The 27,495-nt window shown below is 39.0% G+C and overlaps 1 protein-coding gene across 16 annotated transcripts in view; it reads left to right on the forward strand.

Moving 5' to 3' along the window:
* The window catches only part of BAZ2B (bromodomain adjacent to zinc finger domain 2B), a 327,194-nt gene that overhangs the window by 224,230 nt on the left and 75,469 nt on the right, over positions 1 to 27,495 (forward strand). For 9 of the 16 annotated variants that reach the window (XM_019522327.1, XM_019522336.1, XM_019522329.1 and 6 more), the window contains 8 exons: positions 10,277 to 10,487; positions 14,666 to 14,758; positions 14,880 to 14,941; positions 21,369 to 21,434; positions 22,594 to 22,659; positions 23,317 to 23,361; positions 23,611 to 23,643; positions 24,921 to 24,986. In XM_019522327.1, coding sequence (XP_019377872.1) covers positions 10,277 to 10,487; positions 14,666 to 14,758; positions 14,880 to 14,941; positions 21,369 to 21,434; positions 22,594 to 22,659; positions 23,317 to 23,361; positions 23,611 to 23,643; positions 24,921 to 24,986 — 642 coding nt within the window. The remainder of the gene's footprint in view (positions 1 to 10,276; positions 10,488 to 14,665; positions 14,759 to 14,879; positions 14,942 to 21,368; positions 21,435 to 22,593; positions 22,660 to 23,316; positions 23,362 to 23,610; positions 23,644 to 24,920; positions 24,987 to 27,495) is intronic. The other 7 variants (XM_019522330.1, XM_019522341.1, XM_019522340.1 and 4 more) reach the window with 2 other exon arrangements.

The raw sequence follows: 27,495 nt of genomic DNA on the forward strand, positions 1-27,495 counted from the left end.
AGTACAGCGTAAAGCAGTGCCATACTGAGATGCCATGCTAGCTCTGTATATATCTCCTCAACTAGAAGCATTATAGCTGGTCTGGTGCAGCAGTGTGTACAGACTTCTCTTACAGCTCCCACAAGCCTGTGCACAGTGCTGGCATTAACAGGCATCTGGTTTGGGAGCTAATACATGCAGTGCCATTGTGGTATCCATTCACATGGCATTGCATTGCACTATACACACAACTTCAGTGCCTTGGTTTAATTTGCCCCACACACTGTCAACATAGCAAAATGTCAGTAGTTTTCCTTGTTTTTCTTTGTCCTGTCTGTTTGCTGTGTATTCTCCATCAGTATTTATTACAAAATGTCTGCTTACTTATCTCTTCCCACTTTAACGTGTCACCTTTGGGTGCAAGCTGCATACTTCACCCACCATTGGTACTGCAAAGCTTCAAAAAAAAAAAACCAAAATAGTACAGGATGTTGTATTGAGAGTAGGTTAGAGAATGGGTGATCCTATCTCTCTAATTGTCACTTAACAGATCCAGTTATTAACTTCTGCTAGATTCTGTTCAAGCTAAAGTAGTCTTACTCAGAAAGAGGAAAATGTGTCCTGGAATGCACAACTAAATGGGGCAAATAAGTACAGGGTCTTAATAAAGTCCTTGTGCACAACCTAAGTTTAAAAGTGCATAAGGACTTTATGAAGACCCTGTATTAGCGCAGGGGGAAGTAGAATTGATGCGTTCACTACAGTTATTGCATCCAGGGTGGCGCATCTCCACAACATGTACTGTTAAGATATTGAGCCTCTCTTGTGGTGTCCGATTCTGTGCATGAAACTTCTCATGACTGAATTATGTCTATTCAATAGAGCTGGGCAAGGGAGAAGCCTTTACCTTTGTGCCTCTGCAGATACAGTGTAGAATTTAAATAGAGCAAACACTGCATTTCCATTGGCACCACTGATGGTTGGGATAGAGTAGCTGGCAGCTGGCTCATCTTTCCTGCATACCAGTTAGTTGAACTGACTGAATGCCAGGAAGGAGCACACACTGGACTGAATGAAAGGGCAGTAAAATGTCTGTACTGCAATTGCCTTGCATTACAGGCCCCAGAAGTTCTGGTTAGTTCCTTCCCACAGTGTACTACTCAAACATTGCTTTTCAACCAGCCTTTCAAACATAGACGAGCTTAGCACTTGATATGTAACTGGATAATAAATGTTGACTTCCAAGACAACTTCCTAGCAAGCAACAGGATGAATTTTCAGATTCCTTAGATTGAAATCCAAAGCTGCCACCTTTATCTTGAGTGGAGGAAGGAGCTATTTCAGAATCTCAGAGAGTTCTAGTAGTATTTGCATTTGGGAGATATTGGAATTAGAGTGGATCTATATAGGATGTTTAGCTTTGGAGAACAACTGTTATTATAGGTAAGTAATTTCATCTGATAGTTTGCTGTGGATCCACTATTTTATTATAAAGTTAATGTGCATGGTAATGGGACGAAATCATCTTTAGATAGAATAATGTTATTTGTTAACGTGCGCTGCGTTGTCATACATTGTCGTACAAGTGACAGTAGTGTATTTTCAGATTTATGTATTCAGCATGGTATAAATATACTTTCAGCTTTATATACCATCTTTACTCGATTAGAAGACAAGTTTTCCCCCCATATAACATGGGGGGAAAAAAGCCCCTCTTGTTACGTTCGAGTATGAAGTGGCAAAGGGGCAGGCAGCAGCAGTGGTTCAAGCCCCAACCCCGGGTTGGAGCTGGAACCGGAGCCACAGCTGCAGCTGCCGCCTGCTGCCTCGGCAACCCCTGCTACCCTTCCCTGCAGCCTCAAGACCCTGCTGCACCAATCTCCCCTCCATACTGCTTCTCCCCCTCTGCCATGCTCCTCCTTACCTTTGCTCCTCACTGGCAGGCTCCGTCTTTGCTTGGCCCTGTAGCAGCAGTGCCGCCTCCACACACTACTGTGGGGCTGAGCTGGAGCCTTGCTCAGTATCCCAGGCTGCAGCTAGGATGAACCCTGCCAGCACAGAGCAAGGAGGGGGGCAGTCAGGTGGGAGGTAGAGACTTTGGGGAGGGAGGAAGTGGGGATGAGGACCTGAGGCTGCAGGAGGCAGAAGCAGTGTGAAGGGGTTTGGGGGAGCAGGGGGTGCAGAGATCATTGGCCTGAGGCTGCTGGAAGCAGGTACAAGGGGAGGTAAGTCTGGGCAACAAGGGGAAAGCTGCCTGTCCTCCCGCCTCCTCACTGCTTGCCTACTATTGCCTCCCCACTACCTGTCCTATCACATGCTCCACACCTGTCAGTCCCCCCACTGCCTTCTCCATTACTACCCTTGTCCTCACCTCTCCCCCCACTGCCTGTAGTAGAAGGGGGATGAATTTAAGATCCTTTAATAATTAGATTCCATACATGGAAAATTATAATACTTTTATAAATTTTCTGTGTGCAGAATCTAATTATTGGAGAGAGGTCTTAATGTCAAGGCTGTCTTGTATTCCAGTGAATATGGTATGTTTTTATATGTTTACATTTATAAGCCCAGAGTTTATTTCTTATTCTAGTGTCTATCTGCTGGTACATACAAAACATTATCCTAACATTGATTTGTTATGTGATCGTAGAATATCTATTCTCTGTCTCTAGCACCTCTTCTCTTACAACCTATGTTGAAGCTGACTTGTGAATGTTACAATAAATTATAAAATATGCTAACCTCCATTGGCAACCACAGGCTCTATCCTGATCCATGTCAAACTGATTTTCTAAACCTCTGCACTTCCTTCCTTACCTGATATTCAGAAATTCTAACATTTACATATTTCCTTGATTTTTATCAGAAATAACATTAAAAACTCTAATGTTTGTAAGTAGAAATCTAAATTTTATTAAAAAAAAATTAGTTGCCCAGTAAAATTAGGAAAGGTATCTTTTACTTTTGTTTTTTTAGTAATAAAAAAAAATATTAACAGATTTAATATATCCTTGCTGATAACTGTTTTATGCATGGCATTATGTTAGCTTTTTAAATTGGTAATTTTTTGTTTACATATATAGAGGCCAGAATTTAAAAAAGGAAAATATTGTTAAAAGCAGAATAAATTGAAATATATTGTCAAGAGCTTGTAATTGTTAAGTTGTTCTAAAATATACTTCATCAGGTTTTGATAATACTAGGTCATCATGTAAACATTTTGAGTTAAATAATTAATGCTAATATATAATAGCAAAAAATTTAACTGTTACTTATTTAAAATGAGTTACATGCTTACAGAAGTTTTTAAATACTGAAAGTACCAATATTTTATATTTATGTCTTTGCTGATACCTAGAATGTTCAGAGTTTAATTCTTTCTTTTTTCTGCTCTTTCCTTTTACTCAAATTTCTATCCTTTTGCTTTTCTTCTTAATATTTTCTCTGGTTTAGTTTGAGATCTGGTGACACGTCATACTCCAGCTTCTTGTATAGATTTCATCTGAATAGAGGCATCAGAAAACTCAAACTGAAAGACAAAAAGATTCAAATAAAAGTATGAACTAGTACATGCACTTACTAAAATCCACAAGATTCTTGCCGTTTACTTCCGTGGAAGCAAAATATGTGGCCCCATGACAAATTATTTTTTTAAGTGTAATATATTGTTTTTTTTCTTAGTTTTTTCTTATTAAGATTTTTCTTAGTATGAAAAGTAGCTTCTTATTTTTCAAGAGGAGTTGGAGATATCTGGAGCTCATTCACTCATACTGAAAGGGAATTTAAAATAAATGATGACTTCAGGTAGATAAACTGCAAAAATCAGGACATGTTTTGATGAGTTGTAGACAGCAGAACATTTCAATCTAACTCTTCCAGGTTAAAATATACCTAGATTTTCTTACAGCAATTGACAGTGGCATTTCTTAATGATATTCAGTACAATGAACTTAAATAGGATTTGAAAGCAAGATAATCTAAAATTTTTATAGCTCAATTAGATTTTTTTTCCTCTCAGTGGAAACAAAGAATATTTGAGGTGGTATAATAAAAGGTATCAGTATAATGAAAGAAACTGATAGAGTTGGCAGTTGCAATTTATTTTTAGACTGGTCCAGTTTTTTAAACAAGGCATACATAATCTTAAAGTAAGAACTAGGAATGAATAGTGTTAATAAATATATTGAGTAAATTATTGAGGTAAGTAATTAGAAGCAGATTATTAAAAATGAAAACAATTTTTCATCTTTTCGTATGGACACTCTAGCTTTATTCCATAATGAAGGAATGCCACTGTTTTCTTTCTCCAGGAAGAAGGGAGGGAAGCAGAAAGATGGGATTAAAATTTATTTTTCAAATTAAAGCAAAATTGCTTGAAGATCCTTTGTTTATTCCTAAAATACTCTGTTATCTTGCAGCTGTGTCATTTGGGCTTTCAATGGTACCACAATTATGTCATGAGATTTTCATCCATTACCTGAGAATAAATATTCTGCTTGCATCTGTTTTGAAAACTTTTAGAAAAAGTTAAAATGTATATAACATACAGAAAAAGTTATATAGAAAGTTATATATAAAAAAAGTTAAAATGTATATAACATACATAATACAAACCTTCAAGAAATAACTGTATGCACACAGAACAGCTTCTTTGTAAAATTAAAGATTCTGTCATTTACAATTGTATAGCTTTTAAAAATCGCTACATACTACCCTTTGTTTCTTTATTGTGTTCTTAGAAATTGATTTTACAAAATCTTTTTATACTAATTTTAGCATTTCTACTGATTTTCCATTGTTTCTCATAACACCAAAAGAAGTGGTAATGTTTACTTGCTTATGGAACATCTCTAATGATACCAGTCCAGTTTTAGGAATAGCTTTTGTTTGTTTGTTTAGTTAACATTACTATATAGTTAGCTTACCAGCAAGAAACACAAGTTACGGTAGAGTTACAAATTAGTAGCAGTTGTTTTCACTATTTTCATAACATTTGTATGTTGGAACTTAGACATGTAGTTGGAATTTAAACATCTGCTTTCTTAATACCAGAAGGGTGTGGTTGCAACAGCGGTTATGGCATCTGGCTATGGATTCAGAGGCGTAACTGATTCTGGGCCTGGATTCACACCCTTCTGTCAGCTAGCTATAAATGCATACTTGGTCGTTCAGCTGAGGAATCGGGGTGTGGCCAGAAGTAACAATTGAAATGTTTTAGACACCTTTGAAAGAGCGAGTCATATAAACATACAAGCCCCTTGAAATGTTCCAAGAATGGCTGAAGTCTTCCAAATGAGTACTTCTTTAAATTAGATATATTTTGAAGTGTTTTGCTTTTTGTTACTTATATTACACTTGGAAATGTTTCAAAAGATAATTCTCTTTGTACCCAGAGATGTGAGATGCCCTGTGTGCTGTTGACTACAGACTGGTGCCCTATAACCACACTGTCTTTCTGGGTCACCTAGGTCAGGGTTGGGCAGCCTTTGGCACATGGTGTTGGGGCCTCGTTGGCATTTGGCAGTGGGGTCTTTACCCATATTGTGCAACACAACACTGTGCTACAACCTGGCAGCAGGGAGCTTTCCCATGCTGTAACAAAGCCAGGAGGCAAGGAGAAGTGACAATGGCTTGACTATGGCAGCAGCCAGGTTTTAGCACTGGCCTTGATAGGACCCAGCTGGGTCATTCTGGCTTTTCACTGCCAAACCGTGCTAAGTGCTGACTTAGGCTCATGCAGATCTTTGGGGGTGTTGTTTTTGTTTTTTGTTTACTATCCTATGTCTTTTTAAAAATTGGTAAAGAGGAGAATTGCAGAATCTAAGATTACAGGTGCTGCTGCCAAAAAACACAGTAAAAGCCAATTTTTTAAAGGTGTTTAGGTGCCTTAATAGGCAGATAGGTAGTTAATGGGATTTTTAGAATTGGCAGCCAGGGGCCTGTGTATTTCTTTAAGCACCTAAATACCTTTTAAAACCTATCCTTAAGAGAATAAAATGGACAGATCATACCCAGTTTAATATCATACTCCAGCCCATGCACCTGCAAGGCAGTGTGCAGGATGTGCAATATCGCTTTATATGCTGGCATACCTGCCACACTGCTTCCACGTTATGGCTCAGTGCTGCAAGAAGAAGGCATAATGTGTGATATAGCTTTACATTTAATTTGAAAATAGGAAATATTCAGTAAAGTTTCAAACAGTTTTTAGGCTGAATGTAACGGGTAATGTTATGATGAGTTGTATGAAGATGTGGAGTATCAAGAATGATTATCAGAAGAACTTGGAGCGACTGGAAAGTTTGTGTGTGGTTGCATAAGAGACTGGGTGGAAGGAGAGAAGTGTTTTGATTGGAAGTTAATCTGTCTGCCTCCTTTTATTGAGGGAACTGTATTTTCATTGATAACAAAGTCATCCTAATAGATTGGGGTAGGCAACCCCCGGCATACGTGCCAAGAGTGTCATGCAAAGGCATTTTGCTTGGTACGTGTGCCTCATGTTGGACAGTGGGGAAGGGGTTATGGCTGCGTTGTCACAACAAGGATCAGGTCTCTCATGGCTAACCCAGTGTCTTTCCTTGGCGCACCAACATCTTACAAATTGAGCTTCCAGGTGTTTTTAGCACTGCACAAAAACATCGCCAGCCCCTGTTGCAGATGCAACTAAAAGTCAGTACTAAATCATTCAAGAATGTAAATGGAACAGCCAAATCCCTGTTTTTGAATAAGCTGTAGTTCTCAGAAGACAAGAACTTTTTTAAATGATTCAAATTGATAACTAGATTCTGCCAGCTTTTTCCCCGTCTGTCAGTAGTCATCCAGTATTCTGTGGCAGTTCAGGAAAGACAGAATGGTACTTGGGGTAGGTAGCTTGTTCTGAAGCAGTCTTGTGTCCTGCACGTTACTTTTGCATTCTGTACACTAAAGAACTGAATAAAATTGATACCTAGAACCAGAGCATAGATTTTACACCAAAAAATTTTTGGTGTAAAAATTTACCTTCCTACCTTGTAACATACCTGGGACCCGGTGAAGACAGGCACCAGACAGAGCCCTGAAGCTGCAGTTTGACAGTGCTAGGACTGCTCTACTCACTTCTGCACATGCACAGGCTTCAGAGGCAGCCCCCAGTGAGCATATGCAAGGTTTGTGTTGCAGTTTTTGCCACCTCCTTCGATTTGCTGCCTGGCCAGTTACCCCAGTTCTGACATGGTATAAGTCAACCTTCTGTTGTTAATGTATACCACTAGGAAGCTCCTGCCCATAGAATTCAATGCAGTAAGAGGCACCTAAGTATAGTATGCATTGTTCCTTTGTGACCATAGTTACCAGAATATGAATTGCTATAGTAAACGGTATAGACAGCTTGGTCTTGATACCAGTAGTTACAGGAAATACAAGTACACAAGGATGTGAAACTTTAGCTGCCTCTTGAACCATAACTGATGCTGTTTGTTGTATTTCTGTTAGTTTTGTTCTGTATTTTTCCTTTATCACTTATAAGCCTACAGGAAATTAAATGCCAGGTTTCAAGTTAGTATAGATCAGTAGTTCTCAGTTTTAGACTTGATGCACCTCTCCGTAACTTCCTGGAATTGAGTGGTGCCCTGTTTTAAATTAATTTCTTTCTTTCTTATTTTCTCATACCCTGCAGCACTCTTAAAAGATTTCACAGAGCGGACAGAAGTAGGCAGGACACCCCTGAAAAAAGGAAGGCTTCACAGTGCTCAGTGCTGGCGGGAGATGCTTGGCAGGGTAGCTTGGGGAGCTTTGGGTTGGATCCTTACACTTGTGAAGGAGACACCTGTCCTTGTAGGTGGAAGGGGGGTGACAGTGGTCACTGGAGGCATGGAGGCTGGTGCCAGGTAACAGCATCAGGGGCCCAGGACCCTGCCCTTGGTCTATACCTGAGGGAGTGAACACAACCCATGTGGCTATGGCCACTCCTCTGGGAACTTGAATGCTGGTAGCCAGAGCCACCATTCCCTGCAGCCTCTTCCAACAGGTCCAAGAGCAGGGGAGCTAGCCATGCTGAAAAAGCGCAGCCTTTGGGCATCTGAATGTCTTCCCAGACACAGCAGAATGTGCTGCTTGGAGTGCCAGGGCAGTCAGTGTAGAGGCTACCTGGAGTGGTAGGAGTCTGCCCTTTTTAGTTTTGCTTGTTTCCCCACTCCTCCCATGTTCTTCGAGCTGGTGAGAAGAGCCACGTGGAATGGTTTGCCAGGGGCACTTCTTGTCTATAGGACGTTGGGGTTGGATGCAGGGTGCTGGACTATAGAAGAGCCAGTGCTTGTACAAGGGCCAGGCTCCGCTGTATCCTTCAAAGGTAACCTGGTTTAGAATCACTGGTATATAAAGAGATACTTGTTTAATCTATTTTATATTGCTAAAAACATAAATAAAGTTTCTCTCTAAATAGTTTGTAATGGACTGTAAGGCAAAATCCTGAAAGTGCTAAACACCTGAAAGAGGACATAGTATGCACATAAGTGATACTTTTACAGACCGACAATGAAGATGCTTCTTTGGCCTATGTGGTAAAGATGCTGCTTTTGGATTCAGAAGTCCTCAGCCAGTTCTTAACAAGGATGAAGTCTGCACTTGGATATGCAGTTATAGTTAAACATGTCTTGTGTTGAAGAGCCTAATGCCAGTTGACATATGCCTTTTGGAAGGTTTACAGGCTAAGTACAGTATTCACTCTTCTGATTTTCCTTCGTAGCTGCTTGAGGCCTGAAAAATCACTGCAACTATGCTATTGACAAAATTTTTGGATCTGAGGATCTTATCTTGAAAAGATCATTGCCTTCAGAGAACATTGTATTAAACATTTCCTGCTATGTTATGAAGGATTATCGTGCATAATGAAAATGCCAAGTGACAAAATAAGCCAATGAAATGGTGCGGAATTCTTGATTTTTATTTGCTTGTGTATTTAATTACAAAATTCAGTAAGGCAGATGGATGCAGTTCAACTGTGTTTTTTCAAAAGGTACTGGCTTCATGATTACTTTGGCAGACATTTTCAAAGTCCTTGACAAGCTTTCATTAGGTAAATCATAGTGCACTGTAGAAGGATTGTTAGCTATCTTTTTGTCCTGTCGTTCCAAAAAACAGCTTGAAATAGATTAAGGTCAATCAAGAAAGTTCAAATAGATTGAGCAGTTGTTTTGATTAATAGCACAATATGAGGTCCTTCTTGTGTCAATTCTATGAAAGCTATCTAAAAGCTAAATTTTTTTATAGTTGTAGCAGTAGGATTTCAGTATGACAGATAAGGTACAATAACAAGAAATGAAAAACTAGTTCTGCATAGTGAAACCATAAAGTTTCCAAAGCTTTGAATGCAGTAGTGTAGTGTAACTGGGGAAAAAAGGGGCAAGTGGGGCAGCAGCCCCAGGTGCCACCTTTGGGGAGGGGGAGGCAGAAAAATAGCCTCTGCTGCAGCTGGCAGCAAGACATATTGTTGCCAGCAGCAGTGAAGCAGCTGGCACGGCTCTGTGTGCCACCTTTGCCCAGGGCACAGAACTGCCCTACTATGTCTGTGTTTGAACAGATTATTAAAAATGTGAAAACTTTTAAAAACTTTTTTTCAAACCATGTTGAATGCTTAATTCTCATTGGCTGACAAATTAATTTTTCAGCAGATGAAAAATAAATGTCACTGAATCAAACTGCAAAATAGAAATCAGAGTCTGTGCTTTTTTATATTCTTTTATTACAAAGCTGAGAAATCTAATGCTCAGAAAGTAATGTGAACATTGATTAGTTTTCCTGCTTGTCTATACACCTAACATTTTTTATAATGTATACATGCCAGTTGAGCAAAGATGATTATGAATAGCTTGTCAAGCCTTTTCGTATCACATTGTCCAATAATATTTGACTATAAAGTATAGCTATTTACTTTCAAGTTTCCAGGCTCTTTTATTCTGCCTCAGCTAAGTTGAGGAACAGGTTATTTAGGCAAGAGAAAACAAGGAAAAAATGCAGTAGTAGCACGCATGCTATGTAATAACCTTGTGTTTCCTCACTGAGTAAACTGGTGTTGAGATCTTGTAAGGCTTACTGGTAAGTTTTACAAATGTTTGTGATAAATCCCATGATAACTATGCAATGGCCGTGTGTCACTACTGTCATTATAATACTGGCTAGTCTAATGCTGCTTCCATGTGTATATAAATATATACATATGTAGACATGTGTTTGTGCATGTATGTATATGTTTGTAGATATGCATTTTGTTATCTTTGACTTGTGTTTATAATACCCCTCTATGAAATATGTTAATTAAAAGGGCATGCAGTGGTGTCTTCTGAAGGAAGAGGAAGTCCTTCCCCGTATCAGGGCCATGGAAGGGCGTAGAGGGCGACCACCAAATCCAGATAGACAACGTGCTAGAGAGGAATCAAGAATAAGGCGTCGCAAAGGCCGACCTCCAAATGTTGGTAGTGCTGAATTTCTAGACAACAGTGATGCCAAGCTGCTAAGAAAGTTGCAGGCTCAAGGTAAGAAATGTTCCACAAGAAATAACTTCCACAAGCTGAATGTAACCACGTGAGTAGAAAATTGATGTTTGGAATTCCTAAAGGCAAGTATTATGTGTTTATGCTCCTGTACATGCTTAAGTCTTGCATCTGGGAATATTGTCCAAAGTTTTCATTGGATCTTCTTCTGTTTAAAGTCAAGTCAGTATAAACTTGAATCCAAGAGAGGTGGTGTCTATGTATAAATTTAAAATGTTTGGGCAATTTTAATTCTATTTATTTGGATTTATAAAGTGCAATAAATAGCACTTGTTACTGACAGCTTTTTTTAAAATACACATGAATATCAAGACTATTCAGTTCCTCAGCATCACCCCAGATACTTGGCACTAGCAAAAATATAAATAAAATGAATTAGCCCCCCCACAGTGTGCAGAGTCCTACCTCCAACCTTACTACTTTGCAGTTTTCTTATGAGGAGGGAGAAAAGGTGGGCTTTACAGGGCTGTGGGAAGAGGGGAATGATGACAACAAAGAATATTACCCCTTTTTCTCTTTTTTGTCCCCTTTTATCTTGGCTGTTACTGTTCTTGGCACATTTTTTTTTCTCATTTGACAAATGAATTCTATTTGGAATTTTGATTAAAATTACTTAACAATTTTTTGTTACAGTATATGTGTTAACAAAACAAAAAAAACTTATCTTGCTGTAAATATATAATGGCTTCTTCCTAATGTTTAAACACTCTAAACCTAATAAGATAACATACAACTGTGCCTGATAGTTATGGAATTGTAAGTCATTGAAATGAGAATTTCTGTAAAGTTGGCAAGTACCTCAGTGTAAACTCCAGTCTGTTAATTCCATAAAGACAAAATTTTAATGCTCTTAAATAATATCCTGCATCACAGTTACTTCCATTGTAACCATTGGGACTATTAGTAACAAAGTACAGCTGTCCAGCCGGTGGCATGTGATGGGTTAACATGTGACCTCCAGGCTCATACCAGGATGCTGCTGCCCATTGCTCTAGCAGCAACAGCAGCAGCAGCTGAGGTCTTGGTGCTTTCCTTTCCTCCCACAGCTTCTGCTGCATACCCCTCCCCAGGGAGTGGGGCAGTGCAGCACAATGCAGCTTGCAGTGCTGGAGAGCGAAGAGTTCAGAGCTCCTGTACAGCATAGTGCCACAGGGGAGTCTGTAGGGAATGGAAGATGAGGCAGGGTTCTGTAACAGGCAGCGGAGTGTCCAACTACATGTGTGATGCAGCAGAAGAGGGAGAGGGGTGGGAGGGCCTGCTCATTCCTGCAGAGTATGCAGCCTAGAGGGCCTGTGGCCCCCACTAGTGCTGCCCTTGCGGAGTGTGGTCCCCTCAGATACAGCCTGGGGGAGTATGTGACACCCAGACACATTGAAGTTGGACAGCTGTGACATAAAATAATATCTATGACAAAATACTGCCTGATATGATGAAGAGTGTGAGAATTTGGTGCTAAATGGGCATCAGTCATGTGAAATTTATCCAAGTTCAATTGTGTAATTCACTACTATATCATATTGTTTTATACCAAAGGGTTATTTTTTTTCCACTTGAGTTTCATAATTGCTTCAGCACATGTGCTGACTGTGGAGTTGTATTGGCTGTTGGGCTGCCCAGGATTTCTGCTTACAATATCTAAGCCTTGGTGGGGTTCATTATGCCTTTTCCCCTGTGCCTGTAATGCATGATTGAAATGATCTACCTGGACAAACAGAGAGGGTGCATTTTTAAAGGTAACTTCTTTAAGTAGGACTTTTCCCTTGGCACTTGATCTTGGTAAATGATCTAGTTGTTTTGCCTAGCACTGAAGTACTTGGTGTTTATATAGTGTCTTCAAACTAAGATTCTCAAAGCAGGTTACAGGTATCAATTGCTCGCAACATCCCTGTGAGGATAGATATTATCTTGATTTTCCACTTACAAAACATACTGGAAACATACTGGAGAGCCTGTGTTCTTACCCTTTCGTGGTAGGTTTAATCCAGATATCCTGATTTGCACTCCATCCTAGAGACCACCAAGCCTTTTTAGCCATCTGCTGGCAATAGCAGGGTGAGAAAATGTCTTTAGCTTGTTTCTTCAGTCATTAATTATTTATTTATTCAGTGTAAAATTGCATCCAACCCAGGAGAGATGCATGCATATACACGTTTGTATATACACATATACATCATGTATTTGTGTGTACCTTTTAAAACTTTTGGGAGTATTAACTTTATTATTTACATTTATAAATTATAATATAATAGTAGCCATTCCATACTTGGAGTGCCAGTGATTTTTTTTTAACTGCAAAAAATTAACAGAACATTCAGTGCTCTAACACTATTTCAAATTCATTGCACCAGCAAAAATATAAACTGAAATTAACCAACATAGTCTTTTATGTGTGTATATATGTATGTGTGTGTATGTAGTGTAGTAGTGTGTATTAGTACTATTAGTATAGTAGAATTATAGCAATATGCTAATAGTAGTGTAATACTATTTATTTTTAAATAATAGTGAGTTTAATGCATGGGTAAAAAACACCCTTTGTATATGTAGAAAAACACCTCTTATTTGAGACTGTGTAGATAGAGGCAGTTCACATACTTCACTGAATGAGATCATGCAAGAAGGTAAATATTTAGAGAGAGTCTCTCAGGTCTACTTTTTCTCCATTTCTTGTGATGTAAAAATACAAAAAGACCAAAGAATGCTAAAGACCTGTCATGTGTAAAGGAGGTCCTGCATATACAGTTATAACAGGCTGTAACAGGCCTATTGATCTGTATCTATTGATATTCACCCTGACTTCCTTTCCTTCATTCAGGTTGTGAAGTATCAGGAGGAAAATCAGTTTGGGTCTAATAACTTTTCATGATCTCACATTTTCAGAATCTTTACAAATTAATAACAGCAGCATATTTTAGGCAGCACTAGTTCAATCACAGGCGTTTTGACATTTTCCTTGTCACCTGTCTTGTTTCTTCATGTATATGGATATGTCAGGCTTTCTCAATCAAAAGAAAAAAATTAATATGGAGGGGAGCTGCTCCTTTCACTGGTGACATCCAGAGCCTTCCCTAAGCACGTACCACTTCTAAAACCTGCCTGCACAACAGTTTACTTGCAGAATTTGTAGAGCATTCAGATCCTTCTGGGGAGACGTGTCTGTATAGAGCATGTGTAATAAGTACCTTCTGTGTGCTGGAGAACTCTTTTTGAATGTCATCATGAAAATATATTAGCTTTGGCAGAAAATGGTCTTGTCCTCTTTTACAGTTGTGTTGGTGCTGATAATATGAAAAAACCCCTTCTAATCTACTCACCCATGTTTAATACCTTGTTCAGAGGACAAAGAAGTAGAGTTTTGCAGAGGTGATATGAAAATATTCCTGTTTTTGGCAAAATGATATGGCAAAACTTTTTTTCTAAGAATACCTCCTTAGGTATATAGTTTGTTCTGTGGTTACTACTTCCTTTTCAATAACCAAAGAGTAGGATTCTCTGGAGACAAACTTGGGAGTGAAAGAAAAGCTTATTTACTACGCTTTTCATTGGAGTTTTTAGTATATTCCCTTGTAAATATCCATGATCATTGATTTTTCTGCCATTTTTTAAGAACGTGTTTCAACTGTGTTGTCAAAATCACAAATTGGGGCGAAGTTTAAAAGGCTATAAATAAGGATACGAATAATTTTTTGGCATGTACTCTAGTGATCACACTTTTTTACAAAATAATCATTTTAATAATATGATTCTATAAAGTGGCATATTATGTGAATAGTTCTAAAGATTGTCTATGTCAGGTAAATTTTCTGTTCCGTAACTCTGTTCTAATTTAGCATGCTTTTACATATTTTTACGTTGAAAATAGAAAATTTCCAGGTGTTTGAGAGCCAGCCATGGTTATTTATTTATATAAGGATCTTGGTAAGAGAACTCATATGTGTATATATATATATATATGTGTATATATATATATATATGTGTATATATATATATATATATATATATATATAAAAAAAACATTTTCAGGATAAATATGAGTAAAACAAACCTACTATATGCTTTGTCTACTCTTTATGTAGAAATGTCTGTAAACATCTGAGTTAGGTCTTTCATATGAGAAAGCACTGCTATTATGAGCTTAGTGTTTTCTCTTTATGTTACAGAGATAGCTAGGCAAGCAGCACAAATAAAGCTTTTGAGAAAACTTCAGAAGCAAGAACAGGCTCGAGCTGCCAAAGAAGCAAAAAAACAGCAGGGTAAGTATCAGACCTCTAAGAGATTGTGTGGACTTGCAGATAAGCTTTAAAATTATCGATATTGCATTACTGGTCTTCAGTCTGTTCCTGCTGACAATTATTTATTTATTTTTGCTCTTAGCTATTATGGCTGCTGAAGAAAAGCGAAAGCAAAAAGAACAGATAAAGATAATGAAACAGCAGGTACAATTTTTGTGTTTGTTAGTTAAGCTCTATAAATCCAGTGATTTTCATTTGAACTCCATGTTAAATTTATCTGCTAGATTACGTGGCATGTGTATTTAATATTTGAATTTCTAAAATATGTAACTAAAAAGGATGTACTTTCTATATTGCTTTGCAAACCTAGATTGTACACTTTTTGAACATAACGTGAACACATCTCATGAGTGGCCTTATTGACTTCATTGGGTACTGCATGTATAAGTAAGTGCTTACTCATGTGAATCAGAATTACATAGATTGCCCCTTAGGTTACAGTGAAATGTTCATCTTCAGCGTGTGAAAAGAAATCACATAAGCAGGTATGTTATTGTTAATACTGGTATACCTTTGCTAGCATTACAAGAGAGGAAGCCAATTGCCAATGGTTTTTAGCTCAAAATAATTGTATATCAGTTAATTAAATTAGACATTGTCTACTTTTAAAATACACAAACGTTGTTAAATATTGTTATAACAAATGTCTTAACCAGACAGAATACTTTGAATATTTTTTTTATATTTGACTCTTCATAAATTAAGCTATTTATGGATGGAAGTTTTTCAATATTTTAACAAATGTATATCTAAAATTGGAAACAATGTTTCCCAAAAATAAACCTTTCTATCATTCTCTACATTTCTTCTATTTCTATGCAACATTTTCTACAGAGATCTAAAACCATGTGTTGTCTGATAATACAAGTCTTCCCTTGATTTTCATTTTCCAAACTTTCAATAAAAGGGTTAAATTCCCTGTTGCTGTAGATGGATGTAATTGTATTGACTTGGGTTGAATTATGTCCATTTATAACAACAAATGATGTTTATAATTTAAATTTCCTGTCTTGATTTTTCTGATAGAGAGCTTTACTAAAATTTTAAAGAGGCCTTATATATGTATTTGTCCTTTTTCTTTCAATTATATTTATGATACTTTTTCAAATTAATAAATAAATGTGAGCAATTATCCAAGTAAGTTCTCAATATTATTGTGTACAGAGACCAAGGAATACAAGGCTGATTTAGGCATCTACTGTACCAAAAATCATACTTAACTTGGGAGGAACTTTTTTGTGGCAAAATAATTTGCAGCTTTTTACAGAGGCTTCACCAAACCTCTGAACAGGGCTAATTTGTTTAGTGAATGATATCATATATTCATTGTAATCTCAGACTGTGGAAGTTGGTAGCGGTTTCTTCTGCAGTCACAATTGATGCATGAAAGAAATTTGTTATTTATATTGCAATGGCACCCAAGAACCCTAATCATGGATTCAAACCTTGTTGTGAAAGGTTTTGTAGAAACAAAAACTGGATGGAATGCACCTGAGGGTGCTGAGCGAGTTGGGTTATGAGATTGCAGAGCCACTGGCCGTTATCCTGCATGATTGGAAAAGGGCAAACGTAGTGCCTATATTTAAGAAAGGGAAAAGGGAGGATCCCTTTTCTACAGACCAGTCAGCCTCATCTCAGTCCCTGGAAACTGCAGACCAGTCAGCCTCATCTCAGTCCCTGGAAAAATCATGGAGCAGATCTTCAAGGAATCCATTTCTAAGCACTTGGAGGAGAAGAAGGTGATTAGGAACAGTCAGCATGGATTCACCAAGGGCGAGTCATGCCTGACCAACTTGATTGCCTGCCTTCCATGATGAAATGACAGGCTCTGTGGATGCGCAGAGACCAGTGGATGTAGTATACCTTGATTTTAGCAAGGTTTTTGATATGATCTCCCACAACAGTCCTGCAGGCAAGCAAAGGAAGAAGTATGGGCTGGATGAATGGACCGTAAGGTGGATAGAAAACTGGCTGGAATATCAGGCTCAGAAAGTAGTAATCAATGTTTCTATGTCTTCCTGGCAGCCGGTATTAAGTGGAGTGACCGAGGAGTCAGTCCTGGGGCTGGTTTTGTTCAATATCTTCATCAATGAGCTGGAAGATGGCATAACGTGCACCCTCAACAAGTTTGTAGCTGACACCAAGCTGGGGGGCAGGACTACGGTGTGCTGTAGATATGCAGTAGATACATTGGAGGGCAGGGCTAGGATTCAGTCACCCAGGCACATCAGAGGATCGGGCCAGAAGAAATCTCATAAAATTCAACAAGGACAAGTGCAATGTCCTACACTTAAGATAGACCAATCCCATGCACCAGTACAGACTGGGGGCTGACTGGCTGGGCAGCAGATCTGCAGAGAAGGACCTAGGGGTTATAGTGGACAATAAGCTGAATATGAGCCAACAGTGTGTCCTTGTTGCAAAGAAGGCTAATAGCATACTGGGTTGCACTGGTAGGAGTGTTGCCAGCAGGTCAAGGGAAGTTGATTGTTCCCCTCTATTCAGCACTGGTAAGGCCACATCTGGAGTACTGTGTTCAGAAAGGAGGTGGACAAATTGGAGAGGGTCCAGAGGAGGGCAACAAAAATGGTTCTGGGGCAGGGGCATATGACTTCTAAGAAGAGGCTAAGGGAACTTATTTAGTATAGAAAAGAGAAGACTGAGAGGGGATTTAATAGCAGCCTTCAGCTACCTGAAGGATGGTTGATAGAGCTAAACTGTTCTTAGTGGTGGCAGATGACAGAAGAAGGAGCAGTGGTCTCAAGTTTCAGCAAGAGAAGTTTAGGTTAACTATTATGGAGAATTTTCTCACTAGGAGGGTAGTAAAACACTGGAACAGGTTACCCAGAGAGACTCTGGAATCTCTGTCCTTGGTGGTTTTCAAAGCCCAGGTAGACAAACTTTGGCTGGGGTGATCTACAGTAGTTAGGAATGGTCTTGCTTTGAGCAGGAGGCTGTACTAGATGACCTCCAGAGGTCCCTTCTAACCCTAATTTTCTGTGATTTATATGAAAAAACAGCAAGAAAATTCCTGCCCTGTAGATCTTAGTTAAAATAGTGTATTGTATTTTAATTACTTTTGTAGCTCAATTGTTTTTAAAAAATGGAGCTTGTACTTGAATAATGCTCAGCATACTGCAAACGTGCGTTATTTAAGGGACAAATGTCTATGTTATTTATAGAATCTTCACACTCCATACATTCAGGTTCCATAGGAAAGCAAATAAACCCAAATATGTTTCTATTTGTTTTTTGCCTCAGGGAACCATTAGTGGGGATGAAATAATGTGTGATCTTATCATTTTACTATCTAGAAATAAAAAATAATATGAGAAAACCAGATATTATTATTTTGGCATATAAATGGTATCTTAAGGGATTAAAAACATCAATGAAAATGTAAAAAATAATTCACCTATTTGAAACACAAATATCAAAACCAACCACATGTATTTAATTCATACAGTAATTAACCAAATGTGTTTTTATTGCCACTGTGAGGACAGGTTGTCTTAAATTTTCTGGGGAGGGGGCTTGGTGTGGGGGATCCAATCAATCCGAGTCTGCCTTTGCAATTAAAGCTGTAACTTTGAAAATATTAAGATTTACTAGGCTTCAATACTGTTTATACTGGTCTAGAAGTTGCCACCACATCATAATGGATTTTGGCAGCTGCCTGTTCCTGATCTTAGTTGTGGAGGAGAGAAGAGTCATCTCAGAGGCCTTGGCATGAGTGTTGTACTTGGGCATGCTTCAGCCTTCACCTTAGCTGGCTGTGTGATTGCATGTCAGTCCTAACTGTTCAGCCATGTACACAGCACATTCTGATGGTAAATTTGGAAAGTTAAGGCCCTTGATAACACATTCCTTGTGTAGTTGTGTTTCACCAGAACTTCCAGAGTTCTAATGGGAGAGATTTCTTCTCTTGTTTTTAGCTTTAGCTTTAGCTATGGCATCACTATTAATTACACTCTTTTCCCCTACTAAATAAAATGGTACAGTCTGTAAACTTTAACTTCAGTTTTTTAAAGTGAGAACTAGGTTCATGTGGATTTCATGATGTACATTGTAGCTAGGTACAGACATTCAAAAAGCCTAAGGCGGAACTGATCTGTTACCTGGTTTTCTGTAAGTGTAGTTTAAATCGGTTCTTCTTCTTGGCATGTCTTTGTCATAAAGTAGATATTTTTCTGTAATTGTTCACAAGCTGTTCTTTCCATTGCTTTAGTGAGGTCTTCCTTCATATAGGTCTCACCAAGGAGTAGGCAAACAAGCATGTGCTCCCTAGTCTGCACTTACTTATATTCATGTCGTTTGAGTAACTGCTTCTGATCATGTTTGTTTTTGATCTTCCACTTTGCATGCACAGGCAATTCAGGCATTGCCTTGTTGGCCAATTTCATTCTGCCCCTCTTGGAAGGTCCTCCTGGGGTTCCAGGCCCATTTCAGAGCACCTGATTGCATGTAATCTTTCCTTCCATTACCTCAGTTGCCTCCTGTCAGCCATTGTGTTCAACATTGCAAGGCTGGGCACAAAACTGTTTTGCATTTTAAGCTGTTTAGTTAAATTTAGATCGGTAGAGAACAGAACACACATTCACCCTTTGGTAGGGGTGCAAATCTTAGATCAGGTTCCACCATTTTTAAACCAGTCTATGTGTGTTGAACTTCCGTTGTGTTACGGGTATAGACCAGTTTTGTGCGCTGAACTTGTGTTCTGTTATGGGTATAGACTGATTTCTAGTTACTTATAATGATAAAAGTGTAATGTCTGTACCTGACCTGTAGGTGTTTTTGTATGTTGGAAGTTAATGGGGAGATTATGATGAATTTGGCTGTTGTAACATTTTAGAGGCAAAATTATGATTCCCAGGAACTTCCAGCAGCTCATGAGCTAGATGTGTACAGAGAGCTTCAGTCTGGCATATGTAGTGAAGTCCTCCACTCTTCAGTCAGCTTGCTTTACATGTCTTGCTGTCTCTTGCCACTTTGATTACTGTGTAGATATTAAATGAATAAGATATTGGGCAGAAGGCCAGGAAAAAGGGAGGACATTACAGATAAGCTACTTTAGAAATGGAGCTGCTAGCTCCTAATAAAGTGTTGACCCCGTCTGACAGGCCCCCTCTACATGTTGCAATTATGCTGTGATTCATGTGTTAATCATGGATAAATGACAAGGGTGGTACATGTACACCCAATTTAAGGTGCCATCAAATAGGAAACCAGCTATAAAAGTCTTCCATATCTAATATAGACCATTTTTATGGTTGGTTTGTATGGCAGCTTAAATAGGATGTGTAGCAAGTCCAGGGCTGGCGTGGACCATCAGCAGATTTTCTGCTTTGGCCTGGGACCACACTGGGGTTTCAAAGTGGCCCCAGTGAAGTCTGGGGTTGGCACCAGCAATCAGTTGATTGTAGAGCTTGGACCTACAAGCACCCAGCTTTTTACTTGCTAGTGCAGGTGGAGCTCAGGATCCTGATATGACATGTGGGGCAGAGCAGGACCCATTGTTGGGATCAGATTCTATGGTGCCTTTAGATGAGCATATGCCATGGGCCCTAAGAGAACCCTTAATGTTTGCCACAGTGGACCCCTGTTTGGTCTGGGCTGCTGCCTTAGTGGGTGCCTGGAAAGCCCTGGTTATGCAGATGGGGAAGGGAGGTTTATGGCAAGCTAGGATCACAGATTAACAAGTGGTATACCTGGGGAACTGGGAAGGTAGACAGCAGCAAGTTTAAAGACCCAAGAAAGCAGCTCCTGGAAGCTAATCTTGTGTTGGTTTTTCATCATTGCTAAACACTTCTCAGTCCTGGTGCTTAGTCAAATTACTTTATTACAGCTGCCCCCCCCAGTTCTATTCTAGAACCTACTTGCTGAAAACTACAAGTAGACCATCCAAGCCAATGACTACTTGCTATTTCAAGGCTTAATGGGAATAAAAGTATACAGTACTTAACTGTGCATATTCCAGCCAGAGCAGATGTGTCTAGGCTAACTACTGGCTGACTTATGCAAATAGTTCTGGCCGCACAGTATTCCCAGAGGGGCTTTACTCTATAACCCAAATAGTGTGATTGGTGAAGGCTGAGAAATGGCTGTTAGAATTAGGCAATGAACAGTAGAAAACAATGAGGATTTCAGAGCTTTCCAAATTCCTGGCAGAAACGGACCACATCAGGGCACTTTCTTTTTTTAAGTATTTCAGCTAGGTAGGCTAACCACAAATGAGCCAGGATCTTGCCTTTGTTACTCATTTGTATTGTCATCAGTTTTATACCTTTTTACAAAGTTAGCATTAAAAAATGGTGACTGCCTAAACATCGACTTATGGCTTCAGCTTTCAGTGCATTCAGAAATCCATGACATAAATTAATAGAGAACATTGCATTAACACTTTTAATCTTACACACAATTGAATTGATTGGAAAATGAAAGGAAATGTATAGATCTGTCTTTCTGTAAATAACTGGAGATCTTTTCTTTATTTTTCTATATAAAAATAATCTCTTTTTTACTCCTTTGTTGACATGGTTTGAAAAAGTTAAATGATTTTTCATATTTTCAGGAGAAAATTAAGAGAATTCAACAAATCAGAATGGAAAAAGAACTTCGAGCTCAGCAAATTTTAGAGGTAGAAACAATAAATTAAGTATATTTTTTCATACTCTTCAGGAATGCTGTTTTTTATTGCTGTTTTATCTGCATGGTTGCCATTATTTGATTATAACAGGTTCTACTTACAAATTCCACAGTCTTGATTCAAATGTTATCCTGCCTCACTATACAACTTTTAAAAATAACTATAGATGAAAATATGGCCCCTGCCATGCAAATACCTTACATGTATGCTTAACTGATAAGAACAGTGCCTACAAAATTAGTACTTATACTTAAAGTTAAACAAATGCATGGTTGTAAGATCAGGTTGCAAAATAGTATGGAAATCTGCTTTTTGTGAAATTAGTTCCTGACTGTGGGTATGGATTACAAGCACTATGGTTTTAGAAGATAAATTATAGTGGCAAGAAAGAAAATATTTAACTTGATTGTATGAAGAGTTGTAGGAAAAGGTGTGACGCTGACATTGAATAGCATGAGTCTGATCTTTATGATATATGTGCATGGTCTGTTTAAAAAAAACAACATAAGCATTCATATTGCAGATGGTTGTTTCATAGAATGTACCCATGTCATGTACAACTAAATTAAAGGATTTTCTATTTAAGATTTCTGTTTCAGATCTCTGTTTCTGATCTGTCTGACAACAGATTTCTTTTTGATCTCAGTTGTCTTATTCTATTATTGATACTGTTATAAATTAAATGAGTAGGAATATTATTTGCATAACATGTTGTTGAGCATTCCTTATTGGCTTTAATTGCACATTTTAAATTGCATCAAATATGTATTTTAAATTTTAAAAACCTGGTAAATCATTGACTAGTTTTTAACCTACTGTTTTATGTAAAGATAAAAATTTAATCTCCTAGCCAATAATAGCTTTAAATTAATTATTTTTAGATACTTATGTTTCTTGGTTTTAAATATGCAAGTGGAGCAAATTTTGAAAGTGCTTCACTATTCTGGTTTGATTTGGGTAAAAAAGTGAATAAATCATTAAATTATTGGTGATGCAAAATGTACTGGGGAAGAAATCTGTTATAATGTCTACATAAGATGTGATATTGTTTTGCACTTTGTGAGGCATGTAGCTTTATTTCTAGTCTGAGATGATTTTCAAGTTGTAGTGGTGCTGTTGCATGACCTTGAGACCTGTTTTGCATGCACAGGCAAAAAAGAAAAAGAAGGAAGAAGCGGCAAATGCCAAATTATTGGAGGCCGAGAAACGAATAAAGGTTAGTTTAGATGAGCATCAGAGTTTTTATTTTCAAAAAATAAAAACTGTTATTGTGCCTTATGCTTATCAAATAATGTGGGAAGAGTAAATTCAGCAGACTCTGATAGGACTCTAAAATAATACTAATAACATAATACAAATAAATACAATGCACAGTGTCTGTCTGTCTGTCTGTCTGTCTGTCTGTCTGTCTGTCTGTCTGTCTGTCTGTCTGTCTGTCTGTATAAATATGTTTTATATTTTAAGTGTTGTTACCAGAAGTTAGGCTTAGCTGATGCTAGGTTTGAGCAGCTCTAGAAATGCTTGCCAGACCCTGTATGAGATGCCATTGTCCACAGCTTCTTTTCTGTTTTATGCATACTATGAGGAAGTCAGTTGCTACCTGTTGCTATTTTAGTCATTTAACACTGAAAAACTTGATATATTTAAAACCATATACTCTCAGAGCTGCCAAGTTTTCTTGTCATGTCCTGATCCTCAATTCAGTAGATTTGCAGTCATAAACTGGTGCTATGTGATGTACAGTTTATGAAAAAATGGAGCAAAGAAAACCTGAGAACCCAGACATTTAGGGTGTAACATTATATGAACTTTGCATCTTATTTCTAAGTAATGTTTGTAAGTTTTTAAGTGCTTTTTTGTTTTCATGTTTAAGGAGAAGGAGATGCGAAGGCAGCAAGCTGTTCTTCTGAAACATCAGGTCGGTATATACACTATTGTCAGAATAGTAGCAAATGCTGTTTTTATTAACTACTGTTTAAACTACTGGGGGAAAATATCTTCAAAATATCTTCTTTTTAAATTGCTGATTTTGATTCCTGCACAAATTTTTCTTTCATCTTATGGTTTATTGCCTTGCTTTGGTATTGGGGTCTTTTTGGGGATTATAAAGTGGTTTTATGACTTTGTGATTTCTGTTTCATAATGTTGTGCCAACTCTTTCTACCAGGAGTTGGAGAGGCATAGACTAGATATGGTATGGGTATGTTTATTTTTGTACATCTAACACCGCATTGTGATTTGGTTGTGATATGGTTGTCATAGCAATGCATAAAATGTAGCACTGGCTGCTGTCATATTACATACTGCTGCATGGCTTTACAGCACAGTGCATTGCATACATCTGCTTGTCTTGTCTATTAAAGAAAACAAGTAAGACTTGTCTCAAATGTTTATAAATTGAACAATCTATGGCAATCTATAACTGAGGCTGTTGACTGGAAATCTCCATTACTGATGTCACAATATAAGGTGGACTGTTAACTAAAATCAGGATTGAGCTTATGAAAAATTTCCACTTTACCTTTTTATTAGGTAACTATATAAAATTTTCCACGTCTTGTCCCATTTTTTGGGATCAGCTGAAAGTTTTTACTATTATTTTGGATTAGAATACTACATCAGGAACATATCTTCCTTATGTTTGTTCAGTGTTGAGCACATTAGTTTTTAATACATGCACAGTATTTTAATATGAAAGTGAAATGAAATGTGTTCCTAGCATCATTGAAGAAAATAAACTCCCATTGATTCAGTGGAGCCAGGATTTAATTTTAGAGCTTTTAAAGTTAGGTAGAAAGGACATATTTATTTTCTTCTATACTACTGTAGTTCATATTGAAATTAAATGTATCAGCATATGCCTGGGTGCAGCTTTTGTGGCTTTACATTTAAGGATAGGCATCAGTAAATAGGAATACCCTACTTTATTCATGTTGTATATGAACCATGGCTAGTTTAATTAAAACTGGTCTCAAGACCAAAAACTCAGCATATTAATTCATTGAATTTGCAAGCAAGATTTTTCTTATACAAAATAGGAAGCTAAATCATTTTAAAAAATCACATTTTGCAATATTTTAAATGATCAGGAATACAGCCTTCTGTTTAATTGGCTATTCATTAAGATTGCAAGTTTTATAATAGCAGATGTAGGGTAACTGACCTGTTCCAGCCAACCATTATGCTTTTTTGTTCTGCCAGCTTATGAAGGAGCATCACAACTGACCATAAGTAAATTTGTATGCTTCTGTTTTACACTGTCTCCATGTTCATTGCTTTACCTTTTTGCTTTTGATTGTTCTTGTATTTGCTTTCTAAACCTGAACTAAAACATGCACAAACTTGGCCATTCTTGTCCTATATTTAGTATTTACTGTGACTTGTCTATTAATGCTAAACTTGTTGTACTGAGCTTTTAGAAAAAATTGATACTTAAACTGTATTTGAGTCTTGTTCTAATTTTATCTGCTTTAATAGGAACGAGAAAGGAGAAGGCAACATATGATGCTTATGAAAGCCATGGAAGCACGTAAAAAAGCAGAAGTGAGTATTTACCTCTGGAAAAAGTGTGAAGTTTCTTTTTAATATTTTTGGCTGCTATCTCCTTTCTAAAGCAGCAGGCATTGCAGTGACTTGAATTAATGTGCTTCCTGACCCACAAGCTATTTTATGATAGCTGTGTGTGGGCCATAGCAGAGTCCCAAGCATTTCCTGCCAAATATGATTCTCCTCTAATTGGCTGCTTGTCAACGTGACCGGGATTTAGTCCCTTAAATTGAAACAGTGAGTTTTTAATTGTGATGATTAAAAACCCACCGTTTCAATTTAGGGGTTTCTGTCACTGTTATGGAAGCTCTCACCACTAGGCTCTGCTGAAGAGAAAAAAAAAACAGTAAGGGGTCTGATCCTCTTCTTTTTTCACGGAGACTCCCCATGTCTCCCACGGTCAGGAGTACAAGCTGCTGGTGGGCCAAGCGGCTCCTGGGGTGCAGAGGGCCCTGGTCCTTCCCTCCATGGTGGTGGCACCCTGCGGGGCTGCCTGGGTGGGTTGCTAGCCAGTGGGTGCCACCACTGTGGAGGGAAGGTCTGGGGCGCCCTGCAGCTCAGGGCTTATTGGTAGTTCACCCCCTGGCTGCAGGAGAGGAGGATCAAGCCCCTCACTGGAAAAAGCCCCTCTCTTCATGGAGAAAGAGAGGATCAAGCCCCTCACTGCTTTTTTTCCCCCCTCAGCGGAGCCTGCCTGCATGAGCTGTGGGGGACCCCCATCCTTTCCTCCACGATGGTGGTTCCCCCTGGGGCTGCCTGGGCGGGGTGCTAGCTGCATAGGTGCTGCCCTCGCCAGATCCAAGTCTTCTGTGAGCCCGTGGTCTAGAAGCCTTCCAGGCACTGCTCTCTTCATGGTCTTGGAAAGAGTTGGATCCGGTAGGTGCTGCCTGCAACTGGGGCAGTACCTGCGCAGCTCACACTCTACCCGAGCTGCCTTGGGGGTTGCCACCACCACGGAGGAAATGACCAGCCTCCTCTGCAGCTCAGGGGCTGCATGGCCTGACAGCAAAAAAAAACCAAACCTAAAAATCATTGACTAGTTTTTAACCTACTGTTTTATGTAAAGATAAAAATGTAATCTCCTAGCCAATAATAGTTTTAAATTAATTATTTTCAGACCTTCCTTCCATGGTGGTGGGGCCACCCTGGTGGGCTGCTAGTAGGTGGTTGCTGTCCCAGCTCGCAGGCAGCACCCAGCCTGATACAGCTATTCCCTGAGCTCGAGCTAGGGGAGCACCTGACCGTTAGCAGCCCACCTGTGTGTACAGTATGACGCAATTAAACTGGAAAAATGTCCAATTTTCATCACGTGTACAAGTGCCCACCAGGACAAATTTTGTATATAATCTTATATAATAAAGAGCTTAGTTCGTCTGCCTATTTGTCCATAACGGTCTTGGATCACTCTGAAACAACCAATCTGAGTGTGGAGCCCCACCGTGATGGCAGGGATGGTAGGGACGGAGTGGGGGGGGCGAGGAGTAGGGCTGGGGGGGCCAGACCAGTGGCACTGGAGGTGGCGACAGCGCAGGGTGCTGGCAGAGGGGGATGGTGGGGCAAGCTTCCCCCTGCTCCTGGGAGGCAGTGGTGGCATGGGGTGGTGGGTGGCAGTGCTTCGTTCCTGCCCGTCCCCCTTCCCATCATGGTTGATGGGCAGTTGGCTAGTAGTTTTATAAGAGCCAGACACTAATCATGCTGGTTAGTACAAGGCATAAGGTTGGACATAAGCTGAGCAGATTTTCTAAGATAAATATTCAAAATGAAAACATTTTTCTTATTCCAGTCTTGGGCTTCTCCAACTTTGGCTATGGAGGATTGCAGTTCTCACAGTAGAAACCACAAGCATGCAGGCATTCACACAATTTCTCCTGGAACAAAAATGGCAGTTGCAGGAGAAAAATAGTCTATCTCAGTCCCAGTCTCAGTCCCTGACACCTGCCAGGGGTCAGGAGGAGTTGAGCAGCAGGGAAATGCTCCCCATGCCTTTCCAAAACCAGGGTCACCCTCACTGGGGAAGGCACATGGCGCCATCCCTTCATGCCTCCTCCTGGTCCCTGGCAGGGAAAAGCTCATGTGCCTTCCCAAGACCAGTCTGGAGGGAGGTGCAAGGGGGAACTGCTTTCACCCTTCCCATAGACTTGGAGAAGAAGGCAGGAGCAGCTGCCCATTGCTCCTTGCCTGCTCTCCAGACCCCAGAGTGCCTAGTCTGAGGAGCTGGTAGGCAGGTTTGCTCAAATTACCTGGTTATTTAATAAGTTGGATTAGAGCTGAAAACTTCTTGAAAACACAGATTCAAGACAGTTGTGCTGCAACAATACCAGATATCACCTTTTAACTTTGCAAAGGAAAAAGGTGGTTACATAGCAACTGGAAAATATGTTTTTGACAATTCTGTAGGTCACTGAGAGCAGTCAGTGTGATGCACAACGGCATGGTACAAAACTAAGCAGCTACTAATATTGCAGCCGCAGTAAAAATTGTTTCATCTTCTTAAGCAAGTAGAAAG

This window comes from Gavialis gangeticus, unplaced genomic scaffold (genome assembly GCF_001723915.1).
Source record: "Gavialis gangeticus isolate Ggan-Ray unplaced genomic scaffold, GavGan_comp1, whole genome shotgun sequence".
NCBI classification, from domain to species: Eukaryota; Metazoa; Chordata; order Crocodylia; family Gavialidae; genus Gavialis; species Gavialis gangeticus.